General features: G+C 37.1%; 1 protein-coding gene across 9 annotated transcripts in view; it reads right to left on the minus strand.

The window, feature by feature from the left end:
• The window catches only part of GOLGA1 (golgin A1), a 57,063-nt gene that overhangs the window by 26,356 nt on the left and 6,075 nt on the right, over positions 1-24,632 (minus strand). For all 9 annotated transcript variants that reach the window (XM_023730726.1, XM_023730724.1, XM_023730727.1 and 6 more), the window contains 9 exons: positions 24,435-24,525; positions 22,329-22,403; positions 21,294-21,391; positions 19,682-19,714; positions 16,949-17,077; positions 16,464-16,633; positions 15,873-15,984; positions 11,279-11,404; positions 8,963-9,058 (listed from right to left, as the gene is read on the minus strand). In XM_023730726.1, the coding sequence (XP_023586494.1) occupies positions 8,963-9,058; positions 11,279-11,404; positions 15,873-15,984; positions 16,464-16,633; positions 16,949-17,077; positions 19,682-19,714; positions 21,294-21,391; positions 22,329-22,403; positions 24,435-24,525 (930 nt within the window). The remainder of the gene's footprint in view (positions 1-8,962; positions 9,059-11,278; positions 11,405-15,872; positions 15,985-16,463; positions 16,634-16,948; positions 17,078-19,681; positions 19,715-21,293; positions 21,392-22,328; positions 22,404-24,434; positions 24,526-24,632) is intronic.

The raw sequence follows: 24,632 nt of genomic DNA on the forward strand, positions 1-24,632 counted from the left end.
AACAGAAATCCAGAAGATTAACAATAAATTTCAGAATTAGACAACTTAACAGAAAGCCACAGCAGCAGAACTGAGGCAATGGAAGTCAGAATTAGTGAGACTGAAGATAAAGCACTTGACACCAACTTATTGGAGGAAAAATCAGATAAAAGAATATACAAAAATGAAGAAACCCTAAGAATTATGTAGGTACTCTATCAAGAGTACCAGAACAAGGGAGGATAACAGAAAATACAGGGAGAATCGTTGAAGATTTGTTGGCAGAAAACTTCCCTGATATCGTGAAAGATGACAAGATATCTATCCAAGATGCTCATCAAACCCCACATAAGGTAGATCCCAAAAGAAAGTCACCAAGACATATTATAATCAAACTTGCCAAAACCAAAGATCAAGAGAGAATTTTAAGAATGGCTAGGGAGAAACGAAAAGTCATCTACAAAGGAGAGTCAATAAGAATAAGCTTGGACTACTCAGCAGAAACCACGCAGGCAAGAAGGCAATGGGATGACATATATAAAGCCTTGAAGGAAAAAAACTGCCAGCCAAGAATTATATATCCAGCAAAACTGTTTCTCAAATATGATGGCGAAATTAGGGCATTTCCAGATAAACAGAAGTTTAGGGAATTTGCAAAAACCAAACAAAAATTACAAGAAATACTGAAGGGAGTCCTCCAGTTAGAAAATCAGTAACATCAGATAACAACCCAAGACAAGAACACAGGACACAGCAACCAGATATCAACCCAGAAAGGGAAGTCACAAAAGTAAATCAAAGCTAAAACACTGAAAATAGGAAAACAGATGTCAATATGTAAAAGATGACAATATTAAAACAAAAAAGAGGGACTTAAAAAATGTAGACACAGATTTTTCATATGGAGAGGAAGTCAAGGTGATACTGGTTTAAACTTAGAAAAACAGGGGTAAATATTAAGGTAACCACAAAGGAAACTAACAATCCTACACATCAAAATAAAAAACAAAAAAAATACAAAATCAACAACAATGAAAAAGATGAAAAGAAAATACATAAAGAAAAATAACTCAGCACAGAAAATTAAGTGGAACAAAGAAACTGTCAACACACACAAAAAAAGACATCAAAGCGACAGCACTAAACGCATACTTATCAATAATTACGCTGAATGTAAATGGACTAAATGCACCAATAAAGAGACAGAGAGTGGCAGAATGGATTAAAAAAACACAATCCATCTATATGCTGCCCACAAGAGACACACCTTAGACTTAAAGACACAAACAAACAAACACTCAAAGGATGGATAAATATATATCAAGCAAACAACAATCAAAAAGAGCAGGAGTGGCAGTATTAATCTCTGACAAAATACTTTAAAGTAAAATCCACCACAAAGGATAAGGAAGGACAATATATAATGATTAAAGGGTCAATACAGCAGGAGGACACAATCATAATAAATATTTATGCACCCAATGACAGGGCTCCAAAATACATAAAACAAACTCTAACAGCATTGAAAAGAGAGAGAGACAGCTCCACAATAATAGTAGGAGACTTCAACACACACTTTCGGTGAAGGACAGAACATCCAGAAAGAAGCTCAATAAAGACACGGAAGATCTAAATGCCACCATCAACCAACTTGATCTCATAGATATATACAGAACACTCCACCCAACAGCAGCCAAGTATACTTTCTTTTCCAACGCACATGGAACATTCTCCAGAATAGACCACATATTAGGCCATAAAGCAAGCCTTAACAGAATCCAAAGCATCGAAATATTACAAAGCATCTTTTCTAACCATAAAGCCAAAAAAGTGGAAATCAGTAACAGAAAAAGCAAGGAAAAAAATCAAACACATGGAAACTGAACAAACACCCTACTCAAAAACTACTGGGTTAGAGAAGAAATTAAGGACAGTATAAAAAAATTCACAGAATCAAACGAGAATGAAAATACATCCTATCAGAACCTTTGGAACACAGCAAAAGCAGTGCTCAGAGGTCAATTTATAGCAATAAATGCAAACATCCTAAAAGAAGAAAGGGCCAAAATCAAAACATTAACCCTACAACTTGAAGAAATAAAGAAAAGCAAAAGACACCCTCGGGCATCAGAAGAAAGTGAATGATAAAAATGAGAACAGAATTAAATGAAATAGAAACTAGAAAAACAATTGTAAGAGTTAACAAGACCAAAAGCTGGTTCTTTGAAAAGATCAACAAAATTTATAAACCACTGGCCAAACTGACAAAAGAAAAACAGGAGAGGAAGCAGATAACCTGTATAAGAAATGAGACGGGTGATATCACAACAGACCCAAATGAAATGAAAAGAATCATAACAGAATACTATGAAAAATTGTACGCTAACAAATTTGAAAACCTAGAGGAAAAGGACAAATTTCTAGAAACACACTACCTACCTAAACTAACACAGAGGGAGAACAATTAAATAAACCTATTACAAAAGAAGATATTGAAAAGGTAATTAAAAAACTGCCAACAAAAAAAAGCCCTGGCCCGGATGGTTTCACTGGAGAATTCTACCAAACTTTCAGAGAAGAGTTAGTGCCACTATTACTAAAGGTATTTCACAGCATAGAAAAAGATGCAATATTCCCAAACTCATTCTACGAAGCCAACATAACCCTGATACCAAAACCAGGTAAAGACACCACAAAAAAAGAAAATGACAGACCAATATCCCTCACGAACAGAGACGCAAAAACCTCAATAAAATTCTAGCCATTAGAATTCAACAATGTCTCAAAAAAATAATTCACCATGATCAAGTGGGATTCACACCAGCTATGCAGGGATGGTTCAAGATTAGAAAAACGATCAATGTAATCCAACACATAAATAAAACAAAAGACAAGAACCACGTGATGTTATCAAAGCAATACTAACTGCAAAGAAGACAATGAAACAATACACTACTAAAGAAAATTTAGAACAAAAAAAGAACATAAAATTTTATACCCAGTCTTTCCTTAGGCACACAAGATTGTAGAAGGTATGCCACACAAAGTGACACACTAAAAACACTTCTGAGTAAGTATTCAAGTCACAAGAAAAACAAATTCAGAAGATGCTAACAATATGGGAAGGCTGATCAAGTACCTTGATAAAAATTACTCTAAAAAAAAAATAAAAGGAGGAAATAAATATATTTTAAAAAGAAGTACTACGTATGTTACATCTCATAACTGAATCCTAGGGGGAGAGGAGAAATGTCAGGGGAGAGAAATCAGAGATCTGAAAAATTTAAGAACTCCATAGTGGTAAACAGACATGAGTATATATATGTCCTAGGTTAAAGGCAAACGCTATAAAAAACAAAGCAAAATGCATAATTTTTAAACTAGAGGAAAACTTTACCCAGTGAAATGGAAAGGAGGGAGAAAAGGCAACAAATACTATAGTAAATAGAAAATGTGAAATAAAATGGCAGAAACAGTCCTAATAAAATAGTAATTACAATAAATTACAATGTAAATGTATATGACAAAGATTCTCAGATTGGCTTAAAAAAAACCAAGATCCAACAACACGCTAACCAGAACATATTTAAGGAAACAAATAACATCAAAAGGCTGAATATGACAGAATGGAAAAAGAAATACTACATAACTAAAAACTGAAAGATATACCACAAGAGACAAAGAACATTATATATTGGGAAAGGAACAAGAAGATTATAGACATTATGAGCAAACATACACTTAAAAAGGCAGTCCCCAAAATAAAACTGCACTATAATGTGAGATGAAAGGTCCAAACATCTCAAGTCACAGAAAACACGGGCCTGCACTATCACAAGCTTAATGGCACAACCACGGCAAGCTTGTGTAGCTCTTTGGTGGGAGTCCTGGGAATCCTGTTGTGCCATCCAAATCCATCCAGGCCCCAGGTGAGATTTGGCAACAGATGAAGATATCTGTATAGTTCACATATCATATCCTGCGTGCTGTGGCTGGTTGGGACTTGCAGGACCACTGGATTTACTGCCTTGTGTCCCAGTTAGCTGGCTTCCATTTTCTCAGCCCAATATAAAGAGACCAGGCTGTGCCTGGCACCAGGAATCAAGGGTTGCAGGGACCCACCCTCTACCTCCTGCTTCCTGAAGTGGGGTTGCCTGGGGATTCCCTACCCAGTCTTGCCTTCTCCTTCATGTCTCCTTGCTGTGCAGAAGGAAAGACCTTTTCATCACTTGAGAATAGGGACTGGAGAGAAGACAGGAAATTACTGAGGTATATCCAAATTCATTGTACCAAAGGATGCTTATTGCTGGTTCACTATCTATCAAGCAACAAACGACAAAGCTTCATTAAGAAATAGATAAAGCAACAAATAGAGTTGGCGATTTAACATATACACCTCTCAAATGGATGGTTCAAACTGACAAAACACAAATACTGAAGACCTGAAAACTTGGTTAATGAGATCAAGCTATTTTACACACATACACAAATACACTTTCTTTTTGTGTGCATAAAGAAAATTTATAAAAGTAGACCATGTATTAGCTCATAAAGGACACAAAGAACTGATGCCATACAAACTATGTTCTCTAAATTTAAAGTAATAAAGTTAGGAATTAATAAAATAGCTACAGGCCCATGACTGTTTATATTATTCTCCTTACTTTTGTATATGAAATTTTTAGTAAAAAGAAGCCCAAAATAGCCCGTTTGGAAATCAAATAACTTAGTTAAAAATAATCTTTGAGTTAAAAATAAATCATATAGGATACTCAGAAATAGTTACAACTGAATTATAATGAAAATGCTAGATGTCAAAATTTATGGGATACATATAAAACAGTATTTAGCGAAAAAACAAACCTTTAAATATATTTATCAGGAAACAAGAAGGATTAAAAAAATAAGCTAAGCATTCAACTCAAGAAATCAGAAAAACAAAGAAATAGGAAGGAAAAAATAATAATAGGGCAGAAATAAACAAAAAAGAGAATAAAAATTTGAGCAGATAACAATATCAAAAGCTAGTTCTTTCAAAGGATTAATAAGTTAGAGCAGGGGTCAGTATACTTTTTATGTAAAAGATTGGATAAATATTTTAGGCTTTGTAGGCCATACGGTCTCCACCACAACTACTTAACTGTGCCACTGTAGCAAGAAAGCAGTCATAGACAGTATGTAAATAAATGGGCATGGCTTCTGAAACACTTAGCCTGAGGGTTGGGCTTTGCTGTCTCCTGAGATAGATCTCTGGCACCACTGATCAGGAAAAAAAGGAATGAATATGCAAATTAACAAAATACAGAAACAAGGAAACACAGCAGCAATTAGGAGAAAGCAGTATTACATATATTATTACATGCAAATATAATAATACATGCTCACACACTTTAAGAGTATTATATGCTAATAAATTAGTAAATCAGGATGAAATGGATGAATTTTTTTAAGAAGAAAAAAATGTCAAAATCGTTCCAGAAGAAATAGAGAACCTGAATAGTTTACTAGGAATAAAGATTGAAATTGTAATCTACTTCTTTCCCTAAAAAAATTGTCCAGATGGTTTTACAGTTGAATTCTACCAAATTTACGTAAGATAGTAATTTTGCATAAATTGTATTTTAACCTAAATTGTTTCAGAACACAGAAAGACCAAAAGCTGCTCAGCTCTTTATGCAAGGCTAGTGTAGCATGATTCTAAAACCATATAAACCTACTTAATTTATAAACAGATGTAAAAATTCTAAATAATATTAGCTAACCAAATCCAGAAGTTTACTACAAAAATAATGTATCAAATAGTGGTTATCCCAGAAGTGTAATGCAATGATGGTTCAACATCAGAAAATCTATTAATGTAATTCACTACATTAGTAGACTAAAGGATAAAAATTCTGTTTTTTTTCAACAAATGCAGTTAAAGCATTTAATAGAGTTCCACAGATTATGATTTAAAAAAACAAACACAAAAGCAAAGACAAGACGACAGGAAGAGACAGGAAAACTGGATAAATGGACACGGGGAACCTGAAGTGGCAAAGGGGGGGAGTGCTGACACACTGAGGGGACGGCAACCAATACCACAAAACCAATTTGTGTATAAAAATTTTTGAATGAGAAACTAATTTGCACTGTAAACTTTCATCTAAAGCACAATTAAAAAAAAATTCTTAGCAAACTGGAAGGGAACTGCCTTAACTCTGTAAAGATTAAATACCAAAACTTATTGCAAACTTCATACCAAATGAAGAAACTTCAGGTTATTCTCTTTAAGATTAGGAACAAAACAAGGATGTCCACTATCACTGCTCCTGTTTAATACAGTACTGGAGGTCCTTGCCAATGCTTTAAGGACAGAAAAAGAAATAAGAGGTGCAAGGATTGAAGGGAAAAGATAAAGCTGTCATTGTTTACGCATAATAGGATTATCTGCCTAGGAAAAACAAAAAAAAAAAAAATGCAATATTAGAATAAGAGAACACAGCAGGGCTGCAATATCTAATGCAAACAGTTAATGGGCTTGGCTGCTAACCAGAAGGTTGGCAGTTTGAGTTAACCCAGAGGTACCCTGGAAAAAAAGCCTGGCAATCTAATTCTGACAAAGCAGTCACTGAAAATCCTAAGAAGCATGGTTCTCCTCTGACACACACAGTCGCCATGAGTCGGAATCAACTCCACAGCAAATAGTGGTAGTGGTGGCAATATCTAAGATAGGTACTGACTGAATGAATAAATAAATAAAATACAGCATTTCTCTACTAGAAGTGATCAATTAAGAAATATAATTGAAAATAAGACACCATCACAATATCAACACAATCTCTAAAGTTTCTAGAAGTTAATTTAACCAAGAAAATAACACCTCTATGGGGAAAAAAATGTAAAATTCTAATAAAGGACACAAAATAATCTGAATAAATGGAATTTATGTTCCTGGAAGGAATTAATTAATTAATAATTAATAATTAATTAATTAATTAATACTGTAAAGTAACAATTCTCCCTAATCGGTCTCCAATGAATAATGCAATTTCAATAAAAATTCAGGTTAGATTTTTTAGGAAATCAAAAAACTTCAAAATTTAAGTGAAACAACAAAGGTACACAAATAGTTAAGTCAACCATCAAAGAGAAGGAGACACTGTCCTATCAGATACTGAGATATAGTACCGACAAAGGTATAATAATAAAAGCTTTGTGGTGCTGGCACAAGATAAGACAAACAGACTAATGGAATATATTAGAAAATGCAGACAAACCCCTGTGCATATGAAAACTGCTCCATGGGGTTTCCAAGGCTGTAAATCTTTATGGAAGCAGACTGCTAAGTCTTTCTCTCATGGAGCAGCTGATGGGTTCAAACCGCCAACCTTTCAGTTAGCAGCCAAGCACTTAACCACTGCGCTACCAGGGCTCCTCCATAAAGTTGGCGTGAGAAATCAATGTGGAAAGGAAAAGACTGTTTAGTAGACAGTATTGAGACTCATGGAGAAAAATAAAGTTGGATCCCTACCTAACATCACACACAAAGGTGGTCTGTCAATGGATTAATAAGCTACTATGGGAAGGACAGAATTATAAAGTTAATAGAAAAAAAAATAAAAGAATATCTCCGTGACTTAGGAGCAGAAAAGGATTTCTTAAAAGAAAATTCAAACCATACAACAAAAAGCTGACGAATCTGGTTACATCAAAATTAAGAACTTCTGTTCAGGTCTGAAACTGACAAGGAATTAGGAACTAGAATATATAATGAATCATACAAACCGAGTTGAGAAAAGACTGAAATCTCCAAAGAAAAATAAGCAAAAGGATACGAATAGGCAATTCCAACAGCAGAAACCAAAAAGGCTAACAAGCGTATGAAGAGATGGTCAAACTCATTAATAACAATAAACCCAAAAAATCCACTAGCATCGAGTGCATTCCAACTCATAGCAACCCTGTAAGACAGAGTAGAACTGCCCTACAGGGTTTCCAAGGCTGTAAATCTTTAGGGAAGAAGACTGCCAAATCTTTCTCCTGCGGAGCGGATGGTGGGTTCGAACTGCCAACCTTCTGGTTAGCAGCCAGGCGTTTAACCACTTCGTCACCAGAACTACTATTAATAACTATAAACCAAAACCAAACTCATTGCCGTGAAGTCAATTCCAACTCATAGCAACCCTATAGGACACAGTAGAACTGCCAACAGGGTTTCCAAGGAGCGCCAGGTGGATTCGAACTGCTGATCTTTTGGTTAGCAGCCGTAGCTCTTAACCACTATGCCACCAGAGTTTCCACTAATAACTATAGCAGTGCAAACTGAACAATGAAACATCACTTTACTCTCATTAAACTGGCAAAAATTTGAATGCTGGGAAACACCAATGCTGGAAAAGGCACGGCTGCATATACAGGAACCCTCATGGATGCTAGGAGGTATAGCTAAGGTCAGCTATTCTGGGAACAATTGTGCACTACTTGGTCACATCAGGTTGTACGCATTCTCTATCATCCTTAAGGCGGCAGAGACAAGGATGTTCAGTGCAGTGTGGTGGTAGGAAAAAGACAATCTGATGTACAGATAAATAATCTGGCAATCTGGGTAAGTACAATGAAGTGGATACAGATAGAAGATGCAGCAGTTGAAAGTAAGAGAGAAGACATACACATAGCTATATCATTTACATAAACTAAAAACACATGCACACAAAACAGCATCACCCATTTTAAGGTATCTCAACAATAAAAGGATCTGTATACTAGAATGGCTTCCTATAGGAGGGAAGGGAATGGAGATAAAATTTACAAGCCAATAACTCTGTATGGAACAATGACGAAATGTGGCAAGAATGAAGAAAATGACTAACTCAACACTAAGATCCAAAAAATAGTCCCTCCAAAAGAAAAAACTCTGACCCAAGGAGATTCTCAATTGCAGCCATGTCATCCAATCAGGCTGCCACCCAAACACAGGAAACAATGGGAATGAGGTCAGTACCCGGGTCTCCAGGATGTCAATGGTGGTGGCCTGGATGTTTCTGGTTGCCAATAGCTGCTGTCTGGTATCCTCCAAATTCTGCTCAGCAACTGTCTTCTATAAGTTGAAGGAAGAGTAAAAGAAAATAGTCATTTCTCCAATGAATAAGTATTTACTGATATTTACAACATACTATGACTTTTGCTAGGCACAAGGGACACATTTTTTCTTTTAAATAACATTATTCAGACAGAATTCATATATCATAAGGTATATACAGATAAATTTGACACAGTTCCTTGCCCTAAGGCTGGGACAAAAAACTAAGACCAAGAAAGTATAAGATAGAGTGCAAAAAGCACCCTAAAGAGGGAACACAGAGCGGGAGGTACTCACTGCCTCAGGGGAAGTGGGAGGCTTCACAATTTCCAGGTGGCTAAGGGGTAGGGGAGCATCTCACGCAGAGGGAGCAGCATAACCAATAGAATGGAGAAGTAAGACAACCTGGGGCCCTCTGGGAACTACAACTCCTTAAGAGCCAAAGAGATGGTACGTTTATGTCAAGAACTGAGACTAGAAAGCTAGGCAAAAGGCCAAATCATGGAGGATCTCTATGCTGCAAAAAGGAGTTTGGACTTCATTCTATAGTCAATATTTTTCAAAGTGGGGTCTTCCAAACACTGGCATTATACTTACTTTGGGTATTGTTAAACTTAAGGCCTTTCTGTAGGCTTACTGAAATGGGACTTTCTGGGGGTAGGGCCAAAGACACATATTTTGAACAAATTCTCCAAATAATTCTTATGCACACTAAACTTAAGAGAACCACTGTTATAAAACGGTAATGGCATAACAATAATATTCATAGCTGACATATATTGATTTCCTACTATGTTCCAAGCACCATCCTAAGCACTTCACATATTATTGATTTTGTCTGTGACTATGTTACAGAACAGAATTGCTCTATAGGGTCTTCTTGGCTGTAATCTTTACAGAAGCAGATAGCCAGGCCTGTTTCTTCCATGGTGCCGCCGAGTGGGTTCGAATTGCCAACGTTTTGGTTACCAGCCAAGTGCAAACCATTTGAACCAACCAGGGGCCTTTAAGCACATCGCATATTGTAACTCATTTAATCCTAACAATTTTATGAGTTTAGTATTATTAACCCTACTTTACAGATGAGGAAACAAACACAAAGAGATTAAGTTACTTGCTCTAAGTCACAAGCTAGTAGGCAGAAGAGGCAAGATACCAACCAAAAGAGTTTGATTCTAGAAATCAGGTTTATACCCTAGAGCCCACATTATACTCACTGTAGACTGTAGAGGAGCTGGGGAAGATGTTTAAGGGAGTGATATGGTCAGAAATGCTGTTCAGGAAGCTTACTTTGGCAGTGAGTATGGAAGACTGTGCTAGAGGGTGAAGGCAGAGAGAGTGCTGCCGGTAGGCCAGTCTGGAAACAGTTAATACAGACTAGGCTACAGGTTCTGGAAGCCCTGAAGTACAGCAGAGGCTGTTAAAAAAAAAAAAAAAATCCACTGCCATTGAGTCCATTCCGACTCATAGCGACTCCACAAGACAGAGTAGAACTGCCCCACAGGGTCTCCAAGGAGCAGCTGGTGGATTCAAACTGCTGACCTTTTGGTTAGCAGCCAAGCTCCTAACCACTGAGCCACCAGGGCTCCGCAGTGGCAGAGGGATGGAGATATTTACCTGAAACTAACTGAAGACAGAAAGTGAGTGTTTAATCTAGGATAATACCCCAAGGTTTTAGCTGGGTCACCTTTGTCATGGTGATACCACTCATTGGGATACAAAGAGGAGGAGTAGAAGCAGGAAAACTAGCTCAGACCTGATGAGAAAATAAGTTAATGTACACCACTGGCCAAAAGGCTAGTCAGCTCAACAGCTTCCCTCAGCCAAGGAGAGTCTGCTGCCCAAGGCAATTCTTGCTCAAGCCAAAGAAAGGACGACTGGTAAGTATTCTCCCTGCCCAATAGGAAGTACAAAAGGTAGAGAAGGGGAATACTGTGGTAAGACAAGACAGCCCACGTGGCATAAATCACTAGGTGTGGCTTATTGGTGATCAGAATGCTATCTGTTCATATGCATCTCTGAACAAAGCTATCTCGTCCCTAAAGAAAACTGTGAGCAGTACACAGAGGTGACATGAGGCTATTTTTGATGTAAGCAGGACAATTCAAAGTTGGAGAGAGCTCTCTCCATACCAAGCTGTATTCTGGCTCTCCAGCTCTAAAATTATAGGATTTTATGAAATCTTAAGTATTACCACTGCCTTTTCAACACTGGCAGTATAAAGAGAAGTAAAATGACCTCTTTTAGAAGTTCTTGCACATGTTCTTCCCCTGATAAATTCTGTTCCAGTCTCTTCTCTAAGGATGCGACCTTCTCCTGCAAATGTGTGATGAGTTTTTCTTTCTCTTGAGCTTCAGCAGTGACCTATAGGTGAAAGTAGAGATCACATTATACTATAAACCTTCTCTCCCTCCCTTGCTGTATCCTCTGGGACCATCATGTTCCGAGATTCTCTTCTCAATTGCATCCTGTAAGAACATAAAAGATGCAGGATCAGAACCCAGCAACCTTCGGAGATCCAGCTCAGACCTAGTACAGCAAGAGGCAAATGCTCTCCCCAATTTAAGCGACAGACTCACCTGCTAGCAAAGACATAAGATTTGAAGTCAGAAGCCACAAATTTGCACTCATCTATTACTAACTAACTAACTATAGGGTCACTATGAGTTGGAATCGACTCGAGGGCAACGTGTTTGTTTGTTTGTTTTTATTACTAACTCTGAACACTCTCCCTAATTCTTCTTTGCTGGGCTCCTTCTCCTTTACCTTGTATTTAAATTCTGAAGTTCCTTAAGGAGTAATTCTAAGCCTCCTCCTCTCTTCCCTCTATCTAGTTTCTTCTATTCACATCCTTGGCTTCAATTACAGTGATTCTAAAATCTGAGACACTTCAAACCTCTCCAGTGTATTCCACACTTAACATATCCAGGGCCTGCTGGCTATGCCCACTTGGATGTATTACAACTCAAACTCAACACAGCGAAAATGGAACTGATGTTCTATGTTCAGTAGTATGCCAGACCAAGGTACCCTGACTGACCCTCCTGTTCAAAGTAACAAAAAAATGCCGAAAAAATATTTTTAAAATCTTTTTTTTTTTTTAAATTGTGCTTTAGGTGAAAGTTTATAGCGCAAGTTAATTTCTCATACAAAAATTTATACACATACTGTTATGTGACCCTAGTTGCAAACCTTATAACGTGACAGCACACTCCTCCTTTCCACCCCGTGTTTCCCATGTCCATTTAACCGGCTTCTATTCCTTCTGCCTTCTCATCTTGCCTCCAGACAGGAGTCACGCATTTAGTCTGTGTATCTACTTGAATCAAGAAGGACACTCTTCATGAGTATTATTTTATGTTTTATAGTCCAGTCTAATCTTTGTCTGAAGAGTTGGCTTCGGGACTGATTTTAGTTCTGGGTTAACAGAGAGTCCGGGGGCCATGTCTCCTGGGGTTCCACTAGTCTCAGTCAGACCAGTAAGTCTTGTTTTTTTTAATATGAATTTGAGTTTTGCTCCACACTTTTCTCCTGCTCCGTCAAGGACTCATAAAAATCTTTTTAAATGTACTAATGAACTGGTGGAAACTCTAAGAAAGACAAATCTAATCTATAGTGATAGAAGATTAGTGGTTGGTAGGAGTTGGAAGTGGGGATTGACTGGAAGGGGCACAGGAGAACCATTTGGGAAATTTTTTATATCTTGATTGTGGTAGTAGTGGTTTCATGGGTACATATTTGTCAAAGCTCATTATATTACATATATGAAAAGTGTGCATTTTGTTATATGTAAATCATACCTCATAAAATTGTTTTAAAAAAATACAAAGGGATTTCCTTAACCTTATAAAAATCTACAGAAAATACAACAATTGTTGGTAAAACATTGAAGTTTGAGAATAAGACAAGATTGCTTGTCTTTTGAAATTATGGTCACTGCTATACCTGACATCTCATCCAGCAGAATAAGGCAAAGAAAAAAAAGGTATAAGAATTGGAAAGAAACAAAACTGTCATTATTCACAGATTATATGACCGCTATTAAAGAAACAAACTCAAGAGAATCTACAGATTCATTATTAGAGTTAATAAGTTATACAAAAAAATCAATATATAAAAATAATAACATTTCTATATGCCAGCAACACATGGAAAAATAACTTTTAAAATGACACAATTTACAACTGGTGTAAAAATTAAAGCACCTAGGAATAAACTTGAGAAGAGATAACAAATCTTTATGAAGACAATTAGAGAACCTTATTAACAGACATTAAAAATAAAAACAAACACCAAAATAGCTGGAGAGATAGACCACATCCTTGGATAAGAAATTCACATCATAAAGCAATCAATGTTCTCCAAATGGATCTGCAGCTTCAATGCAATTCTAATGAACAACCCAACAGGTTTTTTTGAGGAACCTGACAAGTTGTTCTGTGGAAGAGCAATGGGCCGAGAATATTCAAGAAACTCCTAAAAAAGCACTACGTAGGGAGACACCAGGACTTATCCTAACAGTATAGCTAGTAAGGCAGTGTATAGTATTGGTACAAATACCGAAGGGGCACATACTAGAAAGCCTAGGAGTAGTCCCACGAACATATGGAAACTTGAATTGTGACAAAACTGAAATTGCAGATCAGTAAGGAAAGAACAAGGAGCCCTGGTGGCACAATGGTTAAGCACTCAGCTGCTAACCAAAAGGTTGGTGGTTCAAACCCACCAGCTGCTCCGCGGGAGAAAGATGTAGCAATTTGCTTCCATGAAGATTATAGCCTTGGAAACCTTATGGGGCAGTTCCACTCTGTTATACAGCGTGGCTATGAGTTGGAATAGACTCAATGGCACAGAACATCACCATCACCAAGAAAAAAACAGATTTTTCAATAAATGGTACCCTCCCCCCCAAAAAATGTAGATCCCTTTCTTACACCAAAATTGAATTTTAGTCATAATAAAGACTATATAAAAGGCAAAACTATAAAACTTTCATATAATATGGAAGAGTAAGGTTATGATCTTGGGTAAGGAAGGATTTCTTTAAAAAGATAAAAGCACAAACTTAAATTTCAACTACACTAGTATTAAGAGCATATAGTCATCAGAAGACATCATAAAGAGTATAAAGACAAGCCAAAAACTGGGAGAAGATATCTGCAACCCATGTAACTGACAAAGACAAATGGATGGCATCCAGGATATACATAAAGAACTCCCACAATCAACGAGAAAAAGAAAACTCAATAGAAAAATGGACAAAAGATTTGAACCAGCACTTCTCAGAAGAGCATGAATGACCAATAAGCATATGAAAAGATGATAAACTTCATTAGTAATATGAAAAATGCAAATTAAAATCACAGTAGGATAATATTTCATACCCACCAGACTGACAAAAATTAAAAGTTTGACAATTAAAAGTTTAAAAAAAAGTAGAATAACCCAAACTCTTATACACTGCTGGTAGGGGTGTTTAAATTATTACAACTACTACGATAAACAATTGGACATTATCTAGTAAAGTTGAAAATGTACGTATCTTGTGGCTCAACCTTTTCACATCTCATACATACACTAGAGTAACTCTTGCTCAGTCAGGTACAGACAAATGTTCACAGGTTTATATCCTTTCACCATACTTATTCAATCTGTATGCTGAGCAAATAATCTGAGACACTGGACAATATGAAGAAGGATGCAGCATCATGACTGAAGATTCATTAATAATCTGCAATATGCAGATGATACAGCCTTGCTTGCTGAAAGTGAAGAAGACCTGAAGCACTTACTGATGAAGATCAAAGACTACAGCTTTCAGTATGGATTACACCTCAACATAAAGAAAACAAAAATTCTCACAACCGGACCAATAAGCAACATCATGATACATGGAGAAAAGCCTGAAGTTGTCAAGGATTTCATTTTACTTGGATCCACAATCAATGCTCATAGAAGCAGCAGTCAAGAACTCAAACGACATACTGAATTGGGCAAATCTGCTGCAAAAGACCTCTTTAAAGTAAGCTGTCACTTTGAGAACTAAGGTGCGCCTGACCCAAGCCATTGTATTTTCAACTGCCTCATATGCATGCAAAAGCTGGACAATGAAAAAGGAAGACCGAAGAATAATTGGTGCCTTCGAATCATGGTGTTGACGATTGGACTGCCAGAATAACAAATCTGTCTTGAAAGAAGTAAACCCAGAATGTTCCTTAGAAGCAAAGATGGTGAGACTATGTCTCACTTTGGACATGTTATCAGGAGGGACCAGTCCCTGGAGAAGGACATCATGCTTGGTAAAATAGAGGGTCGGTGAAAGAAAGGAAGACCCTCAAGGAGACTGACTGACACACGAGCTGCAACAATGGGCTCAAACATAGCAACAATTGTGAGGATGACGCAGGACCGGGCAGTGTTTTGTTCTGTTGTACACAGGGTTACTATGAGTCAGAAAGGACTCAACGGCACCTCACAACAACAATATGACAAAGGTACAACCCTGGCTATGTTACCCAAGACTGTTATGTTTTCTTATGCTCAGGATCCATCAAATGGTACTTTAAGATGTATTTGACCAGGCCAAATGGCATATGTTTGAGAATTCCTGTCAGGACAATACTGACCTCTTCTGTTAAGTAACCCTTGTTCACCTAGGGTGGCCATATCCATCTTAGTGCAGCCTGGCTAGACCAGGAACTAGGACAATGTGTACTGCCTGAGAAACATAAGTTTCAGCAGCCGCTCTCAGGCTGAGGTTTCTGACAGAATGAGTTTTTACCCCAATTCATGAATTCTAGAAATCCAGGTTCACTCCAAGTACTCTACTTACCTTTTGCAAGTCAATGGAAAGCCGCTGAATGAACGCTTGGAGCTCTTGTTCCTTTCGCTCCAGGGCTGTGATCTTATTTTCTGCACCTGTTTTTGAAGCTGTCACATGATCTCTTCATTGAAAGAAAGCAGACAATGAAAAAATTTGGATATCTCATCTAAGACACACTCTTCCACAGGAAAAATACAGATGGCTCTTCACGTGCCAGGGCTGCAAATATTATTAGCCCATGCGAATTATCAATGGAGAATATTCCTTGGCTTTCAGTGAAGCAGAATTCCAAAGAGAAAAATTCCACCCAAGTTTAAGCAAGCGATTTCTCAATAGCTGACAAGCTAAAACCATACTGAATTGCTCAGAATTCAACCCTGGATGGAGTGGTTCTGAGTCTAGGCAGGGGAAGAGAGGAGAGATTGATGACAGGGTTGAGGGGATGTTTCCTGAGCCCCAGCCAGGTGAGGACCAGTCCAGACGCCTTTGCCAGCACTAAGATCAGAAAGTGTTGCAATGAGCAATGGGAAAAGGCAGGTAGGCTATAGCCAGAGCAACACTAACACCGCTTCCCATGGGCCCCACAGACCAAGCAAGAACCTCTGTTCTTCCAGCGTTGAGTAGTGTCTCTGCAATTCTTCTAACTTCTGGCTTAAGTCTGAAGACATCTGACTGGAGATCATCAACTCCTCCTGGGTGTGACTAAGTTCTCTGGTTCGTGCCTCCAACTCCTGCTCCATTTTCCCTAGACTTTCTTCTTTTTTTAAAAGCTGACACAAAAATGTAAAGTTTCATTGGGCCACTGTTGATAAATACAGTTAAAAAAAATCTAGACCAATAAGCCAAACTTTTATAACAGTTTTTAGGGCTAATAAGGACAAAATATGCCTAGTAGTCAAGGAAAAAGGAAAAAGACTAGATTTCAAACAGAGCTTTTCCATTTTAATAAACTGAAAAACATACAAACGTGATTACTACCAAAAATTAGTAGAGTATGTTTATCAGAGATTTAACAGAAGTGACCAGCAAAAGCAGAGTAATTAATCATCTATTCCGCATTTAGCTACTAAAACAAAAATGCGCACCATGTGCTTTACTTTACTTAGTTCCTGCTGCTGGAAACCCTCTAATTCATCCAATTCATCTCTCTTTTGGAAAAGATTCAAACTCTGGTTCTTCATTTCCTGTAGCTGAGCTGTCAGAAACCTTTTTTCCTATTTGGAAAAAGAAGACACCAACTCAGGCAACTAAAATATTAAAAATTCGTATTATGCAAGTGGAATTTTTAACTAAAGGAAAATCTTAAGGAAATATATTATCAGTAGACAATAATACATTAATAACAGGAAGTTTTACAATAATATGGACCAATATGGAATTATCTACAAATACTTTAAGTTAAAAATAAATGTGTTATACTTGCAGAGGAATGTTTACAGCAACATTGTTTATAACAGCCAAAAGGCTGAAACAACCTGGAGGTCCATCAATGGACAAATGGATAAACAAAATGTGGTATATACATATAATGAAATATTATTCAGCCATAAAAAGAAATAAAGTACAGATACACATGCTAAAACTTGGATGTACCTTGAAAATATTACGCTAATGAGAGAAGCCAGACATAAAAGGTCCCACATTGGGTGATTCCATTTATAGTAAAACCTGCAGAAGCGGGAACCTGTGCAAGGTAGAAACCCATCAGAGTGACAGAAAAGTGTAAGACAGAAAACTTGTGAGACCAGAAAAACAAGGCAGTCCCCTCAAGTTCCAGCTGTCTCACAGGTTTTACCGTATATGAAATAGCCAAAATAGGCAGATTAGAGGTGACCAGGGGATGGCAGGGAGAGAGAGAGATGTGGAGTAATTACTTAAAGGATACAAGTGTTTTTATGGGATGATGAAAAAGTTTTGAAAGGAGAGAGGTGGTGGTTGCACAATATTGTGAATATACCACTGAACTGTACTTTTAGATGGTTTATTGTATGTTACGTGAACTTTACCTCAATAAAAACATTTTTTAAAGTGTTTTAAACATTAGTTGTGAATACGCGAACAAGAGCAACAATTACTTAAACCTTTAAAGTTCTTAAATTTGATTAGCAATTCAAATATTCATTTTACGTATCTATTCTCAGAGACACCCTGAACTGGCTGAGTAACAGGAATAATTAAGTAAGACTGACTAACCCTTCTGAAGCCGAACTGATTTGTTAGCAAGGTGACAAAAACTAGATATGACTGATGTTAGCAGCTTACAATTTACTAAATCATAGCTTTCCACGATCACTTGCGATGAAGCCTGCTGTTGCAGTTTCTAACTTCTCATTGAAAAGACATTAAAACAATGTAAAAATAACATTTCCAAAAAATCGAACTGGCTTCAAAGACCTACATAGATGTTTCACTATTTTTTCTCAGTTAAAATATTCTCCAACCCATTCTTTGAAAAGGAAGAAAAAAGGGGAAAATCACCTTAGTGAACCAAAGTAGGTTATATTTGAATAAATTTTTTTAAAAAGTAGGTTACATTTGGTTCAGTCCTATACAGATCCCCCTTATCATAATTTTAAAGGTTAAAAAAACAAAAAACAATGTGAATTTCAACCATCGCAATCTTAAAGTGTTTAAGACAAGAAAACTTTAACCTAACCCACATGCCCATATTTAAAAAGACCAGCATTAACACAGTATGTTTGGGGATTTTTTTTTTTTTAAAGCATAAATTTTTTTGGGAGGCAGGTTAACTTTTCTGTAATTCTTTCCCTACATAAATATGTTATAACATTCTGATAGTCTGATGATCAGACTTCCACAGCACACAAAGAAAATCGCTAGTTTAACTTGTTCTGTGAAAATGGAGGAGTAATAAAACTCATCTATTTAATAAAATTAACAGTATGTATATTTTGGAACTGAATACATCAATCTAAGAAATGTGTCTACTTCTACCATAAATGTTTTTCAACTGTGGGCTTGAAACTTCATCTTTTTGTTCATTTTTGGAACTAGGAACACATTACTTAAGGTACCTACACAGCATTACAGAATCTATGGTACTAAAATAATCAATTTCCTCATCTGTCTCCAGCCAAGAGATTCTCTTATCTGTTCAATGCTGACCCTTGAGAAACGTCCACCTTCCCCATTCCTCTTTAAAAAGTATTCCTAATACTACCCACAGTATCAATCAGGGCCCCAGCCGGAATAAATGTCACACTCAAATCAGGTATTTTGAGGAGTGTCTAATAAAGGGACTTGTCAAAGCTGTGGGCTAGATAAGAAAAAACAAAGAGATAATGTGTTGTTAAGGGTGGGAATGAAGAGGAAAAGGCGTGAAGAGGTTACAAAAAACCCAGATACAGAAACTGTCTCCGTCCAACTGAGGGGTCCAACTGAAGCTGTGATCTTTCGACATAGGATGTAACTAACCCAAAAACATCCCACATGGAAAAAGCTGGGGATATAAATGTCCTAACCACACTCTTCTTCCACACAGAGTTCTTTTGGTGCTCCCCACTGGCTGAACCCAACAAAAAGCCAGAGGGAGCTCTGCTGAGCAGTCCCTATCTATTAACCTTCAGGAACACAGAGAAAGGGAAGAGAGGGGTAGAGAGGTATCAGAAGGGCTAAGTAAAAGAAATTCAGCAGACCCACCAGGAAAGGGGGGTACTTGAGCTTTTCAAGTCAGTGTCTAATCACGTAAGGGTCTGCTCCCAGGGGGCGGTAGAGCATCTGTACACTGGCTACTGAATAAAACGTTTCCCAAGCCCTAGAGGTCAACATTAATGAGACAAAAATGAAGATGAACTAACCTTTTCAAGCTGATCCACTTTTTCTGACCATTCCTAAAACAAAACAACAAAAAAAGTACAGTTTCCAGGGAAGAGCATCAGTAATGCCAAGATTTTCAGAAAACAAGAGAAAAAGCACAACTCCCCTCAAAAAGCAAATAACTAAACCAAACAAAAAAGCAAACAAAAAAACCCATGAACTTGGCTTAATATTAAGAAAGCTAAAAAGTCCTGAAAGGAGAAGAAAATAAACTTTACATAAAATTCTAGGACAGAAGTATAAGTCTACAGATTTTTACTAAGCAGGACATCCAAGCAAAGCTGTATGTTCTGTTCTTATGCAGCTTTTCAGCTTATAACTAAGTGATTTCTCATGAGTATTATTATTACTTCTTGGGAATGGGTAGCTGGGATCAGATGAGTTGGACAACCCTGCAATTACTGAGAAATTAATTTACTAAAAGTGGGGGGAAGGTGTCTTCAGCAGTCCCTGATAATTATTTTCTTTCTCCTCTTGATTTTACCAAGATGTTTTATGTTACCTGGTGTGAGTAACCCCATATTCAAAAACCACAGAAAAGGGGGAAAAAGGCCATATCTCAACTGCCTACAACCAAAATGCACTGATTTTAGATTAGTACCCTCATCTACATACACTCATACCATAGTTATCCACTGAGTTTTGGGGAAATGAGTTTTTTTCCATTAAGTAAATTCTTAGATGACTAATACACACTTCAAACCAAACCAGCCAACCATCCCACATATTATAAATAAAATAAATAATATGTTTTTTTAAATGGAATATAATAAATTGACCCTGTCTTAATAAATCAGGATTATCATTACAATAATAATATATTGATGCTTATCAGTGGTTGGGAGTTGAGCAACTAACCAAAAGGTCAGCAGTTTGAATCCATCAGCTGCTCCTTGGAAACTCCAGAGGGCAGTTCTACTCTGTCCTATAGGGTTGCTATGAGTCACAAATGACTCGATAGTAACGGGTTAGGCGTTTTTTTTAATCTTAAATTTAAAATGTTATTGATATCTTGAATAAAATATACTTCATAATTACTGAAATAGCCAGTAATACTATCATTTTCCTTTCTTGCTGTCATTCATTTGGTATCTTTCAATGGATGGTTCTGTTGGGACTGCCACTAATAGGAGTTCCCCTCTGTCTAGCTGGCTAAGGGCAGAAGAAATTCAGGAACAGAGGCTGTAAGAACTGTACATTACAGATGATGGCTAGCTTGACAGCATTTTCTCCACTCTAACAGGCAAATGTTCTGGGGCCTAGGTTTTGAGACAGGTTTTTAGAGGGCAGAGACCTCTCTTCTTATTTGAGGCTTTCCACCAGACTATAGACACATTATTTCCCGTCTCCATTTTATAAAGCTACACAGTAACAGAGAATGACAGCCTCGCATGTTGGCCACATTTCATGATTAAAACTGTGAAGTTTCTCGATGATTTCCAAGCCTAATGTCAAACGAAACCCTACAGGAATTATCATTCCTTTTCTCCTAGGTTGTAAATATTTTCTACCAAGTTTATGTCATGATTTTTGAAATCAAGTCACTAAGTGAAATCTCACCACTAGTCTTGGGCAGTGCCACATATAAAATACCTGGTCCTTTCTGGCTAATGCCAAAGCCAGTCCTTCTGCCATTTTGGCTCTGTTGGCTTGGAATGTCTCATTCTGCTCTTGAAATTTCCGCATGGAAGCTGTTAATAAAGAGGCTCTCTTTGAGATATGGAAATATTCCAGAAACAGCATGACAAATAAAAAAATGTTCTATTTACTTTACAACTGTCACCTAACATAAAAGGCCAAGGTCACATAAGTGGATTATGAGACTGGGAAAAGCCTGATCCATCTTAACTTTACCAGAAGAATCTTTTGGCCTTAGTAACAAACCAGTTTTCTTTGTTGTTTGTTTCCTGTTGGTTTTATTTTTTCTAATAGTCAAGTAAATACATTTAGGAAGATCCCAAAGATAACCTTTTAAACAGTACAATGATAAAACACTAGATATGTTGCCAGAAAACACCAATGCTGTTGCTAAGTGATGGCTACTACTACTTTATGAGAATTAAAAACAAAAACACAATTTAAGACAAAACAATCTTTCTTTCACTTTGTTTTCCTTTAAAAAAATTGAGCATATATTATATCAACAACAAATAACTTTTTACTTTCGTTAGCATCTTTCTTGGAGAGAACCCAGAAGAGAACGTATAATTTAACGTAGACTAAACAAAATGTATGTTCTCTTGTTGCGGGAGTGATGACAGTCACAGATGTCCCCCAGGTACTGAACACAGTGCAATGAAGTTAAGGCTAGAACCCAAGTCTCCTAACCTAGGCTCAAGGGCCAGGCACCAGATTTCACTAAAACCTAAGGGCAGCCAATAAGCTGGTCAACTGGGTGGAGATAAGCTGATACAAACAGATAACGGCCTCCTCCTAAGAAGCATGCTCATGAGGCAACATAAATACGAGTTGTGTACTTATAAATACTAGACAAATATTATGTATCAACCTGCTTAAGCAGCACACTACTTATAAAATGAAGATTTGAACTCTGATGAGGGACAAACATATATACACTGTTGTTTCATATCAAAAAACTAAACCCGAAAAGACTGAAAAAATACGTACAATCCTGGTGTTTTTCTAATGCAATTTCAAGCTTCTCTTTTATCTTCTGCAAGTTTCGGACCTGTTCAGCATAGTCTTGGGTGAGGAGAGTGATGCACATACCAGGAATGGACGAACATCAGGAAAGGAAGTTAATTAAACAAAAAAAAAAAAAAAAAAAAGAGTGAAAAATGATGATGATTTTCTCAACCTGAAAACCATTCCTATTAAGGAAAGCTAGGCAGACAGCCTCCCATTAACAGTGAACAACACAGGCAAACAGGTAGAGTACAAACTATCCACGGTGTAAATGGTGAACACAAACAGGCAGATTTGTTCAGCCTTCATAGAGAACAAGAATTAGGCCTGGTCTGGTCATCAGAAATGCCCTGCTATGAAGAACACACTGTCATCTCATTATTTCAAATCTCAGTTTCCCACCTCTCCTTCCAGCCTCAGTAGTAGAGTAGATCAAACGGAACTCACTGAACAGCTTGCTATTAGTCCACACACCTAAGTAACAATGGTTACAGCAACAGTAAACACTTTACCACAGTATCATCTTTATGGTGAAAGTACTTAATTGTCTAGAAAAGTCAGCTTCTTTCCTACACAGGAACTGGGAACTGAGCTGCCTATGCTATATTAAAGGTGAAAGTCAGAATTTATTACCTGGGCGAGCAAAGAAGATAGTATGGTATAGTGGAAAAGCGGACTTAAGTTCAAATTCCAACTCTGTTAGTTCTTAGCTGGGAGAACTTAAGCAAATTATTGATTCTAAGTATTAGTTTCTTCATTTATCAAATGATATTAACTGTACCTATCTCAAAGGATGCATTAGATAATACCTAAGTGTTTTACATGTCTTAAGCACCTGGCACACAGTGCTCAATAAATGGTAGCTGCTACTAGTTGTTACTGTTATTATTCACACCAAGCCTGTAGGACAGTAACCAGGACATAAAAGGGCCCAGTTAATGTCAGTTCTCTTACCTGCCCCTTCTCTAACATAAGTCAAGCCCAAACTATTCTTCCTTCTGTATTAGGGAAGGTATATATTGTTCTGTAGCTATCCTCCCAAAATTAAACAAATTTAAAGTTATTTGACCTCCATTATTAAAATTATTTACAAGTAGGCGAAACACAATAGTAACAAATTTAAAGTACACTGTAGTTAAGAGTATGGACTCTAGCATCAGACAAATATGAATTTGGATTCTAGCTCTACCACTTACTACTTGTGTGACCTGACCCTTGCTAAGCCAAGTAAGGCAGCAGTGAGGACTAAATAAAATTATGGATTAACTGGCACCTGTGAGCTATGCTATGGACCTTTGATAACTCCATAAACACCAATACTTCACATACAATTTGGTGAATTTTGTGATCGACTGCTCTCACTCCAATAACATAAGCATAAGGCCAAGGGACAAAAAGAGACACGGAAGGTATGGACCACTTCACAGATGAAGCTTTCAAAATATATCCACTGGCAGAAACCAACATAAGAATTCACAACTCTATCATGATCATACCCTGCTCAGGCAAAAGATATAATGGCAGTTGTGTAAACTGTAAACTTTTACACACAAAAGATGTAATGAGAGTTACAGCTTTTATACAAGTGTTAAAAGTTAGAAATACCATTGAAGTCGCCCAAAGATCCAGCACGACACTTACATGGGTGATATGTAGCTGTAGCAAGTGGCAACACAGCACCAAACCCTCTCTGGTACTGAAGAATACAACATCTGTTTGCTCTTCCCTGGAAATACTATCCCCTACCCCTTTCCATCTGAAAGCAAGCTATGCTAATGGGTGAAAAATGGTTAAATCTACTCTACATATACTTTTAACACCTTTTATATCCATGGCTAGAAACCTCAGGAGCAGAAAAACGTAAGTTGCTTTTTTTTTTTAACGTTCAAACTCAGTTTTGAATTTATATTTATGCAGTACACTAAAAGAAGAAGAGAACAAAGGGAGTATAAATTGTTCCTTTCTGACTAAGAAGATAAAAATGATATGTCAAAATAACTGTAGGGTTATCCCATATGGCTATTTTATAAGGAGAGAGGGCTAGGCAAGTTTCCTGTTCTTTGTTTTTTTAAGAGATCTTAGACATACCAGAAAGTCTGGCCTCTAATTTCCGTATCTGTTCATTTCTTCTTAAAAGCTGGGACGAAAGATCTTCTCTGGAGCTGCTTCCATCGGAAGCCTGTTGAGATAGACAGAAGGAGAGATCGTATTCACACGTGGGCTTTCATCAGTGTGATACCAAAGCACTGAACCAAAAAGGCGGACAACTCTTATTTTAGGTTTGGT

Source organism: Trichechus manatus, unplaced genomic scaffold, assembly GCF_000243295.1.
Source record: "Trichechus manatus latirostris isolate Lorelei unplaced genomic scaffold, TriManLat1.0 scaffold00038, whole genome shotgun sequence".
NCBI lineage: Eukaryota > Metazoa > Chordata > Mammalia > Sirenia > Trichechidae > Trichechus > Trichechus manatus.